At 38.8% G+C, this 17,946-nt stretch overlaps 1 protein-coding gene across 1 annotated transcript; it reads left to right on the top strand.

Moving 5' to 3' along the window:
• Positions 1-9,594: 9,594 nt before the first annotated feature.
• Positions 9,595-12,147, top strand: LOC124145391. Its single transcript, XM_046515137.2, has 2 exons — positions 9,595-10,671; positions 11,620-12,147. Exons 1-2 carry the CDS (start codon positions 9,633-9,635, stop codon positions 12,027-12,029), a joined length of 1,449 nt encoding a protein of 482 aa, XP_046371093.2. The 5' UTR covers positions 9,595-9,632; the 3' UTR covers positions 12,030-12,147.
• Positions 12,148-17,946: the final 5,799 nt, after the last annotated feature.

The following is a 17,946-nucleotide window of genomic DNA, read 5'->3' as shown; positions in this document are numbered from 1 at the left end:
CATTTTGAGGAGTCACGTTTTCTTCATAAGAAATACATTGTTTTTTAGATCTTAAGTTCAAACTAACCGCACATAACTCTTGCTATCCCCAAAATAACTTAAAAGAAACCCTGAACCACTTCTAATAAGAAAGGGTCATCCTCTTCTAAATTGTCATCGACACTGACATATGTGTCCTGGGGGATTAAACAAACGAAGCATTGCCAGACTTCTCTGTTATCAACTCTATTTTCCCCAGCATGTGGCATTTTCATTTTTTTTACCGGGAGCAGGTTGTCAGACCTTGGTTGATGCATGACACCGTACCCCTATTACGCGCGTCGCTGCACATGAAATCAGCCAGAGGATTCACTTGTACAGACTTGATTATTTAGAGACTGCCGTCATGTAGCTGGAATATTGCTGAATGGGGCGTTATAAAACAAAACAAAACAAAAACACCTGGTGAGCCAGTCACACAATTAGCATGAAAATGTTCGTTGCCTTCCGACAATAAAGTGATGGACCAGAAAATCCGATGACATGTGGTGATGTACTGATTTTGCTGGAACTAAAAGCTTCTTGCTGATGATGAATGGTTTGATGCCATATAGTCATGTTGACCAATACCCATTAGAATCTGATGTGCAGGTGCTTACAGGTTGCACACTTGTTTCTAAGATTCAAAGCCGGATCAACCGAAATTTATATCAACGGTCAATTCATTTATAAAACACAATTATATTCTTACAGGGAGAACAGATGAGAAGACACGTCTCTTGGTTGCACCCTATATGGAGGGGTCGAAGACGCCATTACGTGCGCTCCAACTTCCGGACGGCTCCATTACAACATATTATAATATAAATCAAGGATTAGTCCTTGCCCTGGCATATGTGCCAACACTCCAAAAGCTTTTGATGGCTACTTCAAGTCCAATGAAGATCAGGTCATTCTCATTGCATTCTAAAGGCAGTCTTACTGTAAGGTCGCACATCCGTGCCCTGTCAATAGCAGTGGACGATGCTCAGCAGCTCGTGTTCCTGAGTTCGAGGTTGCCACATTCCTGCTTATATAGGATGACACCTGATGGGAGACATTTCAAGAAGATCACATGCCGCATGGTACTTTGGGCTGTTTGCCTTGATACAAGGCGAGAACTAGTGTATGTTGCTACCAGAAGAGAAATCTACTCGTCTGGATATGATGGGCAGGGTTTGCTGAAGATAACATCATCAAATGAAGTACATGGTCTAGCTCTGAGTGATAATGGAGAAGCCATCTATTACAAAGACAAAACCAATCTCATGGAATTATGGTTGTTCAAAAACGGAAGGAGAAGAAAACTTACAAGATTACATTTTCTGGTCAAGAACATTGTAAGGAATAAAGGTGACTTGTTTATAAGTTCTCTGGGACACAAATTCATTCACCTATGGCATGAGTCAAAAATGTACCGTATAGGAGAAGCTAATCCTGCTAGTCCAACTAGACAGGTGATAGTTCTGATACCTTAACGTGCTTGACTTATGATTTCATTGCATAAAACAACTGTACTTATTTACTCTACATTCTTTTGGAAATATATCACACAGGGCGTACCAATGTCTGTATGACTGTATCTCGTCTGTGGAAGAGACAATACATGTTCACTTATCTGACTGATTACATGTAGCTGTCTTTTATTACAACTGTTACATATCATCATGGGGGCACGGATGGCCCAGTCGTCTAAAGCTGTGCAGTGTTGTGTTTGAGATTTTGCTGACTCAAGTTCTGGGGTCAATGACTCCAGCATCCTTGGTTCACATACGGGGCTCCCTTTCAATTATTCGTTTCGAAGCTGTCGAGGATTCAAAGTGGTAAAACTATCTCTTCAGATATCAAAGATATAAATATATTAAGACGTCAACTTGAGTTGGCTGTGGTCATCACCTTTAACTGATGTATGTGTCCACCTCTTGATCTTAATTCTTGCTGTTGTAAAAAGTGATCTTCTAAAATACGTGTGAAAGTTTGCTTATACATGTAACTTTATGTATTTATGATATAAAATGCCTATAGCTATTAAACATGTTCTCGTAGCTATATGGATGAAATAATGCCGATGCGATGTTAAATTGTATATCACTCACTTTCGATCTTAACCGACAGTAATACGTAACATGAACTTTGAGAAACCCTAAACAATATGTCGGATGCCCTCTTTTGACGTAATTGTCGTTCCACTGCATGCGCATATTATTGAAACACTAAAACTGCACTCTGTTTGTAAATATCATGAATGTAAATGGATATGGATATGTTCCTTCAATGTCCTTTCTAAAATTATGTAAGTGACATTGTTATTGTTGTGCAAAGAGAGGTGGGCAGTCACATTCTCTGCAGGAAAGCATTTGTTTTGTATCTGGATCTTGCTGCGGGGAAATGGCTAAAGTTCATTGACCGTCGTAGGAATATTGCCAACACCAAAAGGTGTTTGCATTACGTGTACAAAAAGACACAGCCTCATCCCGACCATTTCCCGAATACCATGTATTCGCATCACATCAAAACCATGAATTATGAACCATTTTGACTTAACCAAATCAGATGACAGCTATCTGACATCGACAATTTCTATGCAGCTTATATCTATCTTATGCTTAAGTTATAAGCATTTCCGCTTTCTGGAAGCACAAGCCCAAAGCAGTATAGATTTAAATGCAACTATTGCAACTCTAGTTACTTTAATAGAATATTTATAGGCACTTCCGGTTGAGTAACATTGATTTAATTTCATATGTTATGAACGTGGGGGCTATCTCTTGAAAATGTATCCTTCAAAAACGGCTTTGGTGCAATAACAAGGAGACAAAATTACATCAGGAGTGACAATTCCAGGATTCTTGACTTTCTATAATTGTGGCTAAAAGGTTAACCAGTTCAATGTTCCCTTCCCAATTTCATCCTTTTGTTTGTTTTGTTTCTTTGTTCCTTAAAGCAACATTCAGCAAAATTCCAGCCATGTTCCGGCGGTCTGTAAATAATCAAGTCTATCCGTGACAATCCTGTGATTGAATCATTATCATCTATACACCCAAATGGGACACGATGACACGCATCAACCAAGTTAGCGTATCCGGACATGCACTTTTGACGTCAAGCATAGCTGCCTTTGAGACAAGCATGGGTTGCTGAAGACCTATTCTAGTAACGGATCATTATGGGTAAAACAGGTGTTAAGTTGATCACAAGCATTATATCTTTTCATGTGCATGACCTTGTGAGTTTAATTTGTTCTTCAATATAAGTAAAATTTGTTTCAAGACAATCCCTAGGAAAATGTACATGTAGATAAAAGTGATATATATTATATAATAAAGTGTGTGATTTAATTATAATGAATTATTATTTTTTTATTATGATACGTTGACATTATTCAGATTGTATTGCCTGAGGTAGTCACGGTGACGTAGAGAGAAGCCACAGACCGTGATCCGTATTAGATCCGCATGAACCACGAAATAAGTCTGTTGAGAGAAACGTCAAATTGCGAAACCGCATGCCCGTGGGCAAACCGTCAAACAATCCCCTGTCAAACTTTTGACGTGCTTGACAACCATATCGACGGCTATCTGACGTTTAAGTCACACCACGATCCTTTGAATACATCTTCAACTGCGGTGCAGTTTTAGATGAGAACATACATTCTTGAAATCACAAGCACAGAACGTAAAAAAGCAGGATCGTCTGTCGACAAGCGATCTCAGTTCGGCAATCTGTTTGCTGTTGTCATGCCCACGGTCACGTGTCATCAGGGGCAGATAACTCTAAATAACAAACTGGAAAATGGCTGATTTAAAAACTGACTCTGAACAAAGACAAAGTTGCATCCAATAAATAAGGTTTACTTCCTCGTTCAACAACTTTTGTCGATAGAGCCATTCGGTAGCGTCCACTCTGCATTGCACCCACCACAGTAGTTTGACCTATAACAGAATAACACACACTGAAACATCAATAATCAGTTGGGTTTACATTTACATTAGAAATAGATCATCATATTCACTGAAAGGAGCCCTTTTAACACAATTTTTTTAGCGTAAGAAAACAATCCCCACGAAACTGTATGGCAAGATGGTTTACATTTCAACTATCCCTTATTTTCAAGCAAAATTTGGTGTTGATGTTTTTCGTTTTTAGAGGTACAATGGATCATGCACTTTCTATGGATTTCAAAGGACTCTTGTCTTAAAGTAGTTTGATCATGGTTACAGTATTAATGGCATCATTAGAACTTTCAACAGGTTTTATGGTAGACATGTGGATGGCATTTCCAAATTTAGCACATCAGAAACAACGATGATCCGATGTCCGATGCGATGGACTTGTTCCATGCGGTCCTGTATTTTCACAGGGGAACAGTCGACTTGCTTTGCATGTGTTTGTTTGTGACAAGATACGTTTAACGGCCACCTAGTATCCTCACTATTGTAACCAGCCTCGATTATCCGCGGAAAAATGGGCGCAAAAGGCAAAATAGCGATGAGGGTTACATGAGTATATATGTAACACATTCTGAGGATATAGTCGGAATCGTAGAGATTTCTTATGATTATAGAAAATGGTTTCCATCGCTTTTTAATAACAACACGTTAACAGTATTTTAGTTACATCGTGTTGTGTTTGCTTAATGTAGGAGACAACAATTACAAGGGATGCATGTTTAGTGTCACACACACACACACACACACACACACACACACACACACACACACACACTCACTGTAAATCCTAACAAATTAATATTGTCATATGTTATGAAATATTTCGGAATAAATGTATTTGGAGAGCCATCTTACATGCACTTGGCTTCTGGGTTGCTGCATGTGCTAACTTGGCATGGATCCACGAAACAGTAGACTATAGAGCTGCCATCTGGACACACGTTGACATTCCTGCCCTCAACTGAAGACACAAAAACACCTTGATGGAAATTGTACAACTGAGGCATTGAAGGGGAACAGTGTCATGTCTGGTGCAAATTTTCCTCTTGACTTGATATACATAACATTTTAGGATGCGGGCTAGAATTGGTCTTCAGCAGCCCATGCATGTCGTAAGAAGGTAAGAGGTCTTCAGCGACCCATGCATGTCATAAGAAGAGACTAACGGGATCTGGTTGTCAGGCACTGCTGTCTTGGCTGATGCGTGTCATCGTATCCCAGTTGCGTAGGTCGATGCTCGTGATCACTGGATTCTCTGGTCCAGACTTGTTCACATATAGACTACCGTCATACAGCTGGAATATTGCAGAGTGTGGCGTTGAAAAATACATAGCAATTTTACCAGCAGACAAATAAAATGATCAATGGGATGAACTTAATTTGTGACAAATTAACGGAAATGAAAGCATATAGTTGTGTTGGAACACATTTTGATTTAAGGCATGGGCATCTTCCCAAGGCAATTGAGTTAACTGACCATAAAAGTCCAATTTGCACCCATGCCGAACTGGCTGGAATGCCTGCGCTCGCACCTGAGGCTAGTGCGAGTTATGTCCCTCCTAAGTCCCTCCTATTGACCAATCAGATTCCACCTCTCATATCGCTTACACTTCAAATAAAATGGCGGCGCTCAGTCAAGACTATATGTTCGATAATCAAAATCTATATTGTAATAAAACAGGTCTTACTTCGCGAAGTGCATCAAATCGCGTGAGCACCTTGATCAGAACATGTAAAGATTTGAAAATATCTGTTGACGCTACGTTGTCAGTACACTTGCTTTGAAAATCCTGTAGCCGAAATCTGAACGGCAGTTAACGAACCGGATGTCGATTGCTTTAAGTGACTTTAATTGAACTATGCATAGACTCGTTAGTCCAGCCAAAATATAACTCCATAATTCCAGCCTAGTTCGACATGGGTTGAAACTAGACTTTTAGTCAGATCACTCCCTTGTCTCCGAGAGATGGGTACGGGGAATTAGTGGTCTTTACTTCTTCTTATGTCTTGCCGCTGTGCCATAAAAAAACAAGTTCGTTTGTTTGTTGTTTAACGCCGCACTCAGCTATATGACGGCAGTCTGTAAATATTCGAGTCTAGACCAGACAATCCAGTGATTGACACCATGAGCATCTATCCACCCAATTGGGAGACGATGACATGCATCAACCAAGTCAGCGAGCCTGAACACCCGATCCCGATAGTCGCGTCTTACGACAAGCATAGTTGCCTTTTACGGTAAGCATGGGTTGCTGAAGACCTATTCTACCCTGGATCTTCACGAGTTTTAAATATTATGTTAGTCATTACAATGTATAGGAACGTACTACTGCAACTATGAAGAAGTCTATATGTACCATGTCAAATACAATCTAAATCAACTGAAAAAAGATCATACAATGAATACTCATAATAATCATAAATGAAGCTCATGACGCCACATTATTGCCAAAATCAATGGATAAGTGTGCAACAGTGTCTCAGCTCACTGGGCAGTATAAGCTGCCTGTGAGGTGCTTAAGGTTACCAGACACAGTACCATCTTGTGCAATCAGTGGTGATCTACCTTCAGATGCTGGCGATCTATAGCCCACATTATACTGTTTCATGGAGTGATACCCTTTTTATGGCTATACGCTAGTTTTAAATATTAATCTGTGATATTCTAGTTATTTAAATGTCCATCGATGACAGTTTTTAAAAATTTAATTTAAATATAAACATGTAATTTAAATATAGATAGAAATAATGTATAATTTCTCGTCACGATATGGCTGAAATTTTGCCGATGTGACGTAAAGCATAAACTCACTCACTAATATTTCACCTCTGGGTGAACCGACGTATATTTTGAATAAGGTCAATTGCCTATAGAGAAACATGGCAGGACCAAAGCCCTATAAAACTCGTCAGTCTAGCATATTTTCACCTGATTTGTTACATGTGTGCTGTATAAAGGACCACATGCCACCAGAAATAGCGTTACCACATGCCAAAATTTACACACCTGAAGAATTCAAGTTTCACAATCACGAACATTACATCCCGACATGACATGGAAAGGAAAGTGACTAAGTCTACTAATTGATCCAACTACCTGCGATAAACAGCCCCAACACAACAGCAGCAAGAACGAGTGACTTCATGATTGTCCCGAATTGGAATCAGATCTGACGATTGTTGCCAGCGTACTGCAGCTGAGAAGGCAAGATAACTGCTGGTGTGTTCAGAGAAAACAACCAATCAGTTAGGAACAGTTTTCCACGGACTTTGGCTCAGGGACTTTTGTCCAATAATGTTTGGACTTGACTTGTCCTTACGTGTGTTTATCATGGATGAACAAGATACGCGCACCTGTTCGCGGACACCTGGTATCAACACTACTTAAACACATCACTTCTTTCAAACACTTGACTTGTCCTTACGTGTGTTTGTAATGGATGCCCCCCGTGAGAACAAGAAACGCGCACCTGTTCGCGGACACCTGGTATCAACACTACTTAAACACATCACTTCTGACAAACACATACTCATTGTTTAATCGGAATCTTACAGAGGATTCTGCTTTTATAAGAGATTTCTTATGTTTTTGTTTATCTAATAGATCGGCGTACCTCAATCAAGGCTGTAGTGATACGTTTTGAGGGTGTAATTGAACGTGCACTGGACTGAATGGGTGCAGCAGTTTTTTGTACGTTACCACATTGCTCAAAATTAGACCTGTTAACGTGTCATTTCAGAGACACACTTGAGGCATTAACAGTGATGAACAGGCCTCTCTAGTAACCCGATGCGAACCGAAACCATGATATCCAGTTCTTCTACATCAGACATGGAAAAGTATGCATCAGTTTCATTATTCATATAATGAGCTTTTTTCTGTCTCCCATTTACAGGCGGAAGTCATGTTACATGCTTCTTGTAAGATAAGGCGTCACGAAACACACTGACACCATCATTTGTATGTGGATTGCGGGAGTGTGGGAGTTGTTGGTGGAGCAGGGAATGCTTGCCCCCTTTTTGGGGTCCAGTCTCGGTACTGTTTGAGAGTAATTATAGTGTTATACAAATTTATGTTCCGTCACTAAACTAGCATATGATACTTTCGACTTGTTTGTTTCTGTCAGAATGTTCTTGTCAGTTGTTGAAACTATCACAGAAACACAGTCGTTATCTTATTGGAACAATCCCATCTCACCATATGGGCGGCAGATCAGTTATGTAGGACTGTGGTACGACATTCAGGCCACGTGCTGCAAGACTTCCTAAACCAAATTCATGACACATACCATAATAAACGTAAATAATACGCGATATTTTTATATTGATATGTTGCAAAGCTAATGGAGTTCAATTACTTGAACATGGTAGAGTAATAGGGGAAATAATGTCTTCGACATGGTCGCCGTCGTGGCCATGATTAAAGTTGGATCTGAATTCCATGAGCAAATTTTGAGACCATTGCTGGTTACGAAGAGAATTTATGAATGTCAACATCTTTGTCATGAGTGAGTGAGTGAGTTTTAGTTTTACGCCGCTTTTAGCAATATTCCATCAATATCACGGCGGGGGACACCAGATATTTGTCATGAGGAACACAACGTTTCGGAGCTTATGATCATTCCTTCGTCAGGTGAATAAATGCTATCGAGCAGAGAACATATATATGTACCTGTAACGAAAGTAATAAGATAACACGGGTGGAAACTTAACAAGGGTAGCCAACAGTTAATTGGCGGTGATAGGTGAAATGGAGAAATGGAAGCAAACGCTTAACAGTTAATTAGCGCTGAAAGCTGATTAGCAATAGACAAATGGAAGCCAACGCTTAACATTTAATTAGCGCTGATAGGTGTTAGCCAGGACTTGGACAAATGGAAGCCAGGACTTGAATTATCAACTGATTGGTAATAGGTAATGGTCAATGGACAAAAAGGTGATAGCGATGAACAAATGGAAGCCAACACTTAACAGTTAATTGACGACGCGTGCTATGAGGGTACTTCAAAATGTATTATATTGGACACTGTAATTATCCAAAGGAGGCAAATTAAACGTCTCCTCAGTTTCAATCTATCTCCCTTGTGAAATGTTATTGTGCAGATTGGAAATGTGTTATATATGTGAGAACCTAAAATTGAAGTGGTCGTGGTCGTGTCGGTCATGGACGACGTAGATATTTTAAAGAGGCAAAGAGACACGACTCACTCATACACATACACGCACTGAACCAGGATATTGACAGTCGCACTGATTACCATCTTGAGGTGCATGTTTTCCTGTAAGAGTAGCCTCCCTTACACGACACCTGCATCTTCCACAACTGCAAATGCTGCTTTCAAGATAAAATACAAGTTTTGTAAAGGAGAAGGAAAATTGCTGATGATGATCACATTCAAATATTCATTAATAAAATCATACGATCAACATGGCACTAACAGCTTGTGTTACTTATATGAATTACGCTTACACATTGATGTTGAGGTTGTTAATTGCAATACGTTTTTACAACATTTTTTGTTAGCCACCAGTTGTTTACAGCAACGTATAGAATAGGTCAAAGATAACGTTATCTGACTTCTATTTTAAATTTCTAGTTTCTACTTGCGTCACTCCTATCTGGAGACCCTTGGGTCATAAGATAAGGCAAAGACCAAAGCAATCATGGACGTTTTCAAAGTTTTCTTCTTTTGTCTTTTCTGCGATGTCCAAATTATTCCCTCTGCAACTACTAGTGCTGACAACAGTGACGTGATGAGTCATGTGACAGTGCTGCAGGACATGTTGTCAACTGTCCAGTCTCAGCTGCAGATAACCCAAGCTGACCAGAAGTCCACCTCAGATGAGTTAAGAACAGTTAAGTCAGAACTCAGGATAGCGGAGGACACAATTCATAGCATGACAATTCAGATCCAAGACATGCAAGCAGAACAGAATGCATCTTTGGCAGAACACGGATCTACCCTGGATGAACTTACTGCTGTGAAGGTAAAGCTGAATACAACCGAAGGCTATCTAAATACTGTACAAACACACGTGAAGGACCTGCAAGTGGAACTTAATAAAACAACCAACGACTGTGAGGCTCTGAAGTCTCAATTTGGGGCTAGCCACGACAGCCAGGTGAGGCTGGAGACTGAGATCAACCTTCTCCACACTGATCTCAAGAATGTAGAAGGCGATCTAGCCGTAACCAAATATTTGAGTTCACAACAAACCACACATATCGACAACATGAAGACAGACTTGCATAACCTTCAAACTGACATGGCTAATGTAAAGAGTTTCAATGTGGATCCCCTGTTGTCCCAAGTCAACACCACGCTACTGGATGCAATATCTGCCGATGTGAAGTCAACGAAGGATGAACTGAATATCTTTGAATCGAAACTTCACAAGGCTTCAAACGACGTGTTGTTAACAAATTCAGATCTTTTAAAATTGGCATTAAATGTGACAGATTTTAAAGCAAACATATCTTCAGAAGTAACAGGGATCAAGACTTCTCTTCTGCTGGGAGAGAGAAACTGCAAAACAATACAAAAGGACTTCAACCTGAAGTTCAACTCCACTTCGGGTGCTTTGGGAAACATGGAAGAGGCAGTTGAGGCCATGGAGATTGGGTTTTCGTCATCACGCTATGCTATCAATGACCTTAACCAAACACTGACGTCCTTCATGCACAGCGTATCAAACTTGACAAGTACGTATTTATGTCGCTGAAACCCTTACAGGTTATACGTAATACTCGACGTTATTCTCTTTTTACAGACCCGTGAAGATCCGGGTTAGAACAGGTCTCCAGCAACACATGCTTGCCTTAAAAGGCGATGGTGATTGTCGTAAGGGGCGACTAACAAAATCGTGTGGTCGGGCTCGCTGACTTGGTTCAAACATGTTATCGATCCCAATTGCATGTATCGATGCTCATGATATCAATAACTGGATTGTCTGGTCCAGATTCGATTATTTAGAGACCGTCGTCATATAGCTGGAATATTGCTGAGTGCAGCATAAGACAAACAAACAAACAAACAACCAACCAACCTCTTTTTACTACAATCTTGAAATATGGAGTCAGTATGTGTTTTGCTTGCAGCAAACTTTCAGACATATCATAAGCGACGAACACCACGAGTCGAACGGAGGTGATGAGTAAACGCTGTAACCCCCATTCAAATTGACAATTACATTTGACACAGACAGTGGCCTTACAGTGACTGATCATTTTTGCATCACAGAACAAATGACCATTTTTATGTCACATAAGTCAATATTTATACTTATATTTATCAAATTATTTTCCAATTAGCTTTGTTTATATTTAATACCCCAGTAAGCAATATTGCAACTATATCACAGCAGCGGGTAAACATTCGAGCATTGACCAGACAGACCAGTAAATATAATGAACTTCACTCCTGAGTTAAAACTTAGCACACACAGTGCAATGTTTGTTAATCCTACTGTGATAGGTCGTTGGCTCGAATCCTAGATTAGTCCCCATGTTACTGCCAACAGCATACCATTTGGGTTCTTCCTTTTTCATCTTTAAACTGTCAAACTGTGACGTTACTTGAGACCTGTTCAAGGCAAAGTTAACGCTTCACTCCATCACTCGCTCATACTGCTATGTTTGTTTATCGTCCAGGATCAGGTGCAAGAAACATTGCCTTTGAAGTCCGGCTGCAGGAGGAAGTCCATTCTGTACAAATGGGCGGAAAGCTGATTTTTGATACGTTACTGTACAACAATGGCGGTGGATTTGAAGCTGCCTCCGGTATATTTACAGCCCCAGTGTCTGGATCCTACATATTCTGGGCTCAGATTATGCTGGATCAAGTGGAATCATATCTGGAAATATTCCTAGTCCAGAATGGCCACACCAAAGGTAAAGGGTATGCGGAAACATCGAAAGAGACGGTATATGGTGTTGTTTCCATAACGACAGTCATGTATCTCAACACAGGGGATGAAGTATGGTTTGAAAAGTGGAAAGGATCACAGAACATTTATGGAAGTCTTTATTCCGGATTCGGAGCTGCTTTAATTTCCTCTTGAATTAATGTTAAATCAAATTAATAATAACTGACGATTCGATTTAAAGGTTTGTTGTTAATTATTGTGGCTTGGGCTAAAGTGTCATGCCTTTTCAAATAAAGACCAATGTCATATCTGTCTTGAAAACCTAAATGTTGGCTGGTCAGGCTTTCTTGATATAACTCATTGCTACATTATCCTTTTGTAATTATTTATAAACACCAAGAGGTTGTAAGACAAGACATTTCCCCAAGTGAATGGAGGCTCCATTGGGGATTTCTCACGTGACATTTGTTAATAGAAAAATATCCATCAGCATTAGGTTTTAAAATTAGAAATAATACAGGTTTTGAATAACTTTTGAAATTTCTAAATTGAAGACAGTGGTGTGGTAATAACGCAGTACCCAATTACATGACACAAGCTTGGTATCTTGCGATCTTTATACAGTAAAAATGTACCTGGAAAATAAGTTGTGTCTGAGGGGGGTCGAACTCATAAACAACATGATTGAAAATGTATGCTGTGTAATGGGAACTAGTACATAAGACACTGAGAGTTATGTCCCCTTCCCCCAACGGAAGTCATATGCATATGTGAGCACGTGTCTGGGAATAAGTGACGAAACTGGTGGCAAGTTGTGTTCATGACCTTAAATGCAACAGAATTATGTACTGACAAAATGAAGACAAGTGAGGTTCTCAAGAGGATGGATAATTGAAGGAGAATGTTATGGAAGACGGATGGTTTTCCTAATGAGTATGTATTGACACAGGCCGGCAGAGTCGATTGCTCTATAGGCCTAGTTCTATACTGATTTCAGATAAAATAATGTTCAATTTATGTCACCATTTACTTTTCGGGGGTGTATGGTATTTCGTGATTTTTAGGCGTGCAAATTATTTTATTTGATTTGAGGGTGAAAGATTACAGTATGTAAGGGGCTTTTGCACAATTTATCCCTTTTTGTCATAGCTTCTGGTTCTATACATCGTGTTCGGCTACGTTCAGGATGTCACACAGGCTATGTAGATCACCAACATACAACGCATCAGTTGTAGATTAATGTTAAAGTTGTGTGTCTGGTGTAACTTCAGAATGATCACACAAACTGGCTGACACTTGTGTGAGCGGTCAAGTATATGAATGTATTTTTTTTTGCCACTTCCAGGAATATGTATTAATATTGCAGCTGCCTGAATATCAAATCGTGGCAGATAAAATACCTTTCTTGCAATCCTTGTATATATACAAATGTCTGTGTGTCTGCACGCCCGTGTATAATCATATTGTTTGTTTGTTGATCATCCCAGGAGCAGCTGAATTTAGTCACAAGTTATACAGCTATGAACCTTAACTTAGGAGGCAGCTTCAGGTTTTCGATTTTGTAAATTAATAAATAATATATTTTCAGAAAATCATACAGTCCAACATACACACTGCCAACCTCTCAGCTGAGCACATTCCATTTCTAAATGAATCATTTTGGCATGCAGCTATGTTATACAGGCATTTACATAAATAGTTGAAAACATACATGTTAATGTTTAAATCTTGTCAGACCAAACTGCATACATATTACAAGTCTTATATTCTCCTCCTCACCTGAAGGGCAAAGCTCGACATTGTGTCACACATAAACTAGACATTAAAACACAATGTTATCAAGCAACTTATTTTATGTGATATGTCTAGTAGTGGTGCCAGAAGGTGCACATTATTTTGTTTCATGGCGTATGATTAAAGTATAGTACCAGTCATTGTTTATGCAGCTGTATAGGAATTCAATTAGGCCTGTTTTTGCACATTTTATCACTTTTTGTCATCAAATAAGTATATGCTCACATGAAGAAAGACATAAATAGTAACATACATTCATTATACATTCAGTAATTTTACTCAGAAGGGGGAATTGTTTTTAACGAATCATCCATGAAATTATGGCAATTTCTTCTGGTAAGTACATACCTTAGTAATTAGCCATATTGCATAGTTAATTATTTTGAGACTAAAAAGCTGTGAATAAGGTAATTGTTCACCTCAGTAATCACACTTTGATACTTTTCAAATGAAAACAATTCCATCTTTGGATTTCTGTCTATTTCATGAGTATTTCATGATCCAGTTGTCTTTTCATGTCATTTCATGTCATTTCATGTCATTTCACTTAATTTCACCTCATTTCATTTCATGTCATTTCATTTCATGATTGACTGCAATTAAAGCAAAAATACCATTACTCTAGATTGTAAATACAAATAAACTATATTTAAAAACATTTCTTTCTAAAAGAACATTGATTTTAGGACACATTAGGAAATCTATGGTAATTACAAAATGTTATTGACCAGAAGCAATGTGATTAATTCAAATACATAATATCACAATTATACATCAAAAGCTAAAGATATTAGTAAAAATGCTGTTGTATTTACCTAGTTGTTGACCACTTTTATCACCAAAGTTACATCATGTGGCTACCTAGCCAGCTGCGATGTAGCTCTGTGCATACCTTACATGCCATGATTACATGCATCTATAAATAGACTAGTGTACAGCACACCCTATTGGGCTTAAGAAAAATGAAAATAGTCTCCCTCTTTCCAACTGAAGCATCATCAAATGAAGACAGCTTTAAGTGTATGACCATTACAGTAAACACATTTCCAAATTTACAAACTGTGACAACCAGTGAGGTATGAGAAAATGTTAGTTTTGACCGTTGAATTGATAATATTATGGGAGGCAACAGTTTTCGGGGTAAGGATAACTATATGACGGAACATAGTAATTAGTGTAGTGTTTTCTTGGCTGTTTCTTGGGTGGTTTACTTAAACACACACACGGGGTCCAATCGTTTATTGCTGTGTTGATTCAGTTGACAGCAAAGTAAGGCAAAAGAGTGAATGAGAGATTCCCGAGATCTTACATGCTTAAGTTATTATTCAGCAAATTTTATAATGTTACAGTAGCAGCAGCAGCAGTACTCTATTTTAGCAAAGATAAGTATCAGTAAGAATTTTACCAAATAGGACTATAGGTGCAAAATATTTGATAATTTTGTGCATAGCACATCTTAATATCTGAAAATTGTTTCCTGAAATGACACAACTGCATTCAAAAAATTCCAGTTGTGTGAAGATGTGCAGGTGAGGCCAGGAAGCGAAATGCCGTTTGAAGCAGTGATGTAAGTTTATATACCGAATAAAACTGTTTGCTTATTCTATTTTATATTTCAACTCGCTGACTATAATTATTTGGATAATTTCATAATTATAATGATTGATTTTCTTTCTATGTATTTCTGGATGTTCTGTCATAAAATATAATTCATATTATTATATGGGTATTTTTTTTAAAGTTATTGACCCTGAAGGTAGATAAGTTGCTTACAGTTGGATGAACATGCTAAATATATGTCTTTTGAAAGTGTTTCGCTATATATTATGTTTTTACATCCTCATCATGTTACAATGACATCCTTATATTATGTCCTTACATTTGTACAATACATTTATGATATATACCAAGATCATTTAGTCTTGCGTGACCCTTTATACAAACAGATAATACAATACTACAATATTAAACAGATGATGAAGATATTGTAGTTAAAGGGATGGCACAGTTTATTGAAAATGTAGGCATATGTTCTGATCCATCTAACTCAAGTTTACATAAAGCATTTGACAACACCACAATATTTCACGGGGTGGCGTCTACCGCAGTCTACAGACGACAGGTTTATTCAAGGCTAATATGTACAGCAGTGCCAGTGTAGTCAAACAGGTTATAACTATTGGAGATAGGCTCATGTACCTAGCAGGACAATCTGTCTGCATTCGATATCACATGTGTGTTGCACATGCGGTAATGCTGTATTGCTCATCGTGATGTAGATGGGGATTCAGCTTAGCTGCAGCTTCACTCCTGGAGGCAGTGACACCAACAGAAAGAGCCTTTTGGGACAACGGTAAGACATTATAATCTGATGTCAATAGTTTCAAACAAGATTTTTTGTATATATTTCCAGAAGTATGAACTGCCCTTTCATCAGATATGGTTTTCCCTCCAACTTTTTACTTACAACCAGTTCAATACACATGAACAGGTTCAGTATGGGACTGATAAAATGAAGATATTCTGGTTTTACCTATTGATACAAGATCCATATGCGGTGAGAACAGGCAAATCATTTATAACGTTCTCAATATATATATATATATATATTCAGTGATACATATCAACTTGTCCAGACTACTGATATGCAGTATATGATTCTTTCATCATTGTCGCAGGAACAGGCATTGGATGTCTCAATATCCCAGGAGGGGATACCACGTTCAGCGTCAAAATTAAGTGGCCTCAACATGTATAAGCAGGAATAAACAGAAAAAGGAAAGTTTGCAAGGAAGACATAATCACACTGCAAAAGGAACAAGGGACAATTCCCTATTAAATAATTAAGATTCTAGAAGAAACTGATTACAGCAGGGCCAAGACATCACTGATTAGTTTGCAAAAAAACAATAAGAATTTGCAATACAACTTTTCAAAAATCTACTTCTACAGTAAAGATCAAACACCTATCTGTAGTTTTCACCATGTATTTACATGTAAATCCAAGAACCATTCTTCCTTAACCTTAGACATCCTAGTTTTCATTGATTAGGACTTCACCATTTTAACACAGTTTTGTTGTATGTGAAACATAGAGGCAAAGATCCCTGAAAAAGCATAAAAATCTCATGTATTATTAACTAACTATTGAGAACTAAATGAGGTCAAAGAAACATCTATATGTAATATTTTGCCCTAAATTTGTGTAACTGAAAGTAAGCCTTTTTTTCAACTTTACTTTTTCCTTTTTCCTTGATAAGCAGGTATCTTCCTGATCTTTCAGATCAATAACATTACATGTAACCTAATCTTGGCAACTGAACTCATGTTTGGTCTGGCCCAAAAACAATTTGATTACTTTATTGGAATAGATGTAATTTATGTCATGTAATTTGGATAACATTGATACGGGAAATAACCTTATTTCTATCAATGTTTACTCTTAATAAATGTTGAACTTGAAATACTTGAAATACTATTCTGGATTTATTAGCTCACTGGGTCCGAAGCACCAAGGTGACCTTGTGCAAAACCATGGCGTCCGGCGTCAGTACATCAACATTTTTTTCAAACAACTTGTTCTTCTGAACCACTAATTGGAAATTAATGAAATGTGACTGGAAGCATCCCTAGATAGTGGGGATTCAAAATTTACAAATGGTGGGGCTGACCCCCCAAGGGGCTGAGGGGCGGGGCCAAATAGGGGTAAATTGGCTATATTGCTTTAAGCGACTTCTTCTCTGGAACTAAGAGGTAGATAGCAACCATATTTGGTATGAAGCATTCTCCGGTGGTGAGGATTCAAAATTATCAAGGGGCTGAGGGGCGGGGCTAAAACGGGTAGTTTTGCAAAATTGGTTTAAACGACTTTTTCTCTGGAACTAAGAGATAGACATCAACCAAATTTGTATTTGGAAGTATTCTCGGGTGATGACAATTCAAAATTGTACAAATGGAGCGGCTGTAGTGTGGGGGTGGGGGGGGGGGGGGTGGGGGGTGGTCGGGAGGACGGGCCTGTAGTTTGTGTGTATGTTAGGGTGGTGGCTGTACTGTGCCTCTGTGGGTAGGGGGGGGGGGGGGGGGGGAGGGGGAGACAGCTGGGGCTACTCTGTGCCTCTATGTGTATGTGGGGGTAGGGAGTGGGGCAAGGGGGGGGCTTTATAATTGTGTGTGTGGTGGCCACCTTCACTGTATGCTGATTTTGGTAGGTGTGGTAGCCATCTTGACTGGATGCACATATTAGTGGTTGGGGTAGCAACCTTCACTGTATGCTGATGTTGGTGGGTGTGTCATCTCGACTGGATGAAGGTATCAGTGG

This window comes from Haliotis rufescens, unplaced genomic scaffold, assembly GCF_023055435.1.
Source record: "Haliotis rufescens isolate VD_foot unplaced genomic scaffold, xgHalRufe1.0.p SCAF_14, whole genome shotgun sequence".
Taxonomy (NCBI): Eukaryota; Metazoa; Mollusca; class Gastropoda; order Lepetellida; family Haliotidae; genus Haliotis; species Haliotis rufescens.
The sequence above is the reverse complement of the archived record's forward strand: the minus strand, read 5'-3'. Positions and strand labels throughout refer to the sequence as shown.

Coding starts and splice junctions, on each gene's coding strand:
- LOC124145391 (XM_046515137.2), top strand. CDS start 9,633: ATGGACGTTTTCAAAGTTTTCTTCTTTTGTCTTTTCTGCGATGTCCAA. Junction 10,672..11,619: donor CAGCGTATCAAACTTGACAA/GTACGTATTTAT, acceptor TTTATCGTCCAG/GATCAGGTGCAAGAAACATT.